This window comes from Euprymna scolopes, chromosome 11 (genome assembly GCF_053919585.1).
Source record: "Euprymna scolopes isolate OS-2025 chromosome 11, ASM5391958v1, whole genome shotgun sequence".
NCBI lineage: Eukaryota > Metazoa > Mollusca > Cephalopoda > Sepiida > Sepiolidae > Euprymna > Euprymna scolopes.
In genome coordinates, this window is record NC_136492.1 from 14,192,820 (window position 1) to 14,195,020 (window position 2,201).

The 2,201-nt window shown below is 41.8% G+C and overlaps 1 protein-coding gene across 1 annotated transcript; it reads left to right on the plus strand.

Annotated features, from left to right (window-relative positions):
• The first annotated feature begins 1,122 nt into the window (after positions 1–1,122).
• LOC145288266 (uncharacterized) lies at positions 1,123–1,560 on the plus strand. The gene has a single exon (XM_080136303.1). It carries the CDS (start codon positions 1,123–1,125, stop codon positions 1,558–1,560), a length of 438 nt encoding a protein of 145 aa, XP_079992429.1.
• The last annotated feature ends 641 nt before the right edge of the window (positions 1,561–2,201 follow it).

Below are 2,201 nucleotides of genomic sequence, written 5' to 3' on the forward strand. Positions count from 1 at the left end.
CCTTCTCATCAGAGGGTAGGAATTAGCAAAATGCGGGATCGGATTTTGCATGCAGAAGTATTTGATGAAACAACAAGTAAGTCAAAGATCTTACTTGAAAACAAAATAAGTTAAGCAGAGGGAATATGGTAAAGAAAAAGGTGATTACACATGAATGGATAGTCTGGTGGAAGATAAAAAATCCAGTGACGGTAAAATCCAAATGTAAAACTTCAAGAAAGTTAAAAGAATTTCCGTTTGTACAAGTAAAATCCAAGGAAATCCCGTAATTGGAAGAAGATGGTCCATAATAATCCAAAGGCAGAAATCCATGGAATAATTCACAAAAATATGTACAAGGAAGAAAATAATATTAATAAAAGAAAAATAAGATGTGCTTTTCATTCTACTTCCGAGACATAACTATAAATAAAAAAGACTCTCTCCTTTCTCTTTCCAGATCTTTTTTATATATTATATCTCGGCGACCTCGGCTGTGGTCACTCCTGTGTTGTGTTTCTCTCTCCCACTCTCTCTTTCTGCTTGTGTTTTTTTCTTTTCCTTTAGGGTAGGATGTGTGTGTATGTGTGTGTGTGTTTTCTTTATTGGTTTAAAAATGTGTGCACTGTTTTATAGTAGTATGAGGTTATTTGCCTCCCTAGGAAGGTGACTGTGATCCAAGGTCGTTACTAATGTGTATGTGTAAGGAGGGGGGGAAGAACCAGCTCTTCTGAAATAAGGGTAGGGCTGCTTTCATTCTATTTTGATATTTATTTTTTGGATTCTTACATTTTAGTATTGTGATTTTTCGTTTCAGTCTTTTCGGGTATTCTTTATATTATGTTTGTTTAGATAGAGGGGTGTATTTAAAAATATGTATAGGGGATTTTTTTAATGTTTCTATTTATTTGTCTCCCCATGTGGGTATGGCAAGACTCAGGATCGGTTCTTAGTCTGGGGAAGATCTCGTTCGCCAGAGGGTAGGGGTCAATTGGAGGGGTATAGGTGTAAGAGAGGGATGATAGAAGGGATGATAGTTGTCTAAGTCATGAGAGGTTTCTCCTCCACTGACTGAGGGGAGATCGAGGTATTGGAACAGATATTATACTTCCTTTCAACATCTTTTTCACCTTATGCTGTCCCATGTTGTTACCGCTTGGATGGCCCCCTCTTCGGAGACTCACAGCAGAGTCAAAAAGCTTGAAAACTCTTATGCAAGAGGTTATCTTTGCCGATAACTGTGCACTAGTGGCCCATACAGAACAAGACGTGCAACAGATGCTGGGTTGCTTCTCTGGGGCATCCAAGCTCTTCGGCTTGACAACCAGTCTTGGAAGGACGGAGGTACTCCACCAACCTGCACCATACTCCAACCCTCCTCCTCCCACAGTCACCATTGACGACACACCACTTGCCAACGTTTATCACTTCAAATATCTGAGAAGTACCATATCGTGTGATGGCTCCTTGGACAGAGAGATTGACACCAGAATCAGCAAGGCAAGTCAGGTACTGAGAACGCTTCACAATCGAGTGCTCAATGAGCACAACATCCGCCTATCTACGAAGATGAAGGTCTAAAATACTGTGGTCCATCCCTTTCTGCCTCATGGTTGTGGGATGTGGACACTGTACCGCAGGTATATAAAGAAACTGGAGCTATTCCACATGTGAGCTCTCCGTTCCATCCTGGGAATCAAATGGCAGGATCGCATCACCAATCTGAAGGTTCTTGACAAAGCTAAGTCTACCAGTATAGAGGACACCATCATCAAGACCCAACTAACTCGGGTTGGACACGTGATTCAAATAGATGCCTAAATGCCTGATGTACGGAGAGCTCCAGGCCGGCAAAAGAAACCAAGGTCGACCAAAACTGCGGTATAAAGACACTGTTAAAGCCAATCTGCAATGGTGTCGTATCAAACCGGGAGATCTAGAGGGACATATTATGGACAGACCAATTTGGCGAGGCTCAATTCACTTTGAAGAGGCTTGTAGCCAGAAACTGCCAGAGAGAGATCACAAAGCAGCTTCAGCAGTGATCACGACAACTGACTCCCAGTGCCCCCAATGTTCTAGACTATGTGCCCTAGACTGGGGCTACAGAGCCACCTCCGTGTACACAGATGAGATGCAGAACACAAACGTCATCATCGGATCCGATGGAAAACCATCGTATATATATATATATATATAATGTTTTTCTTATGTACAAAACC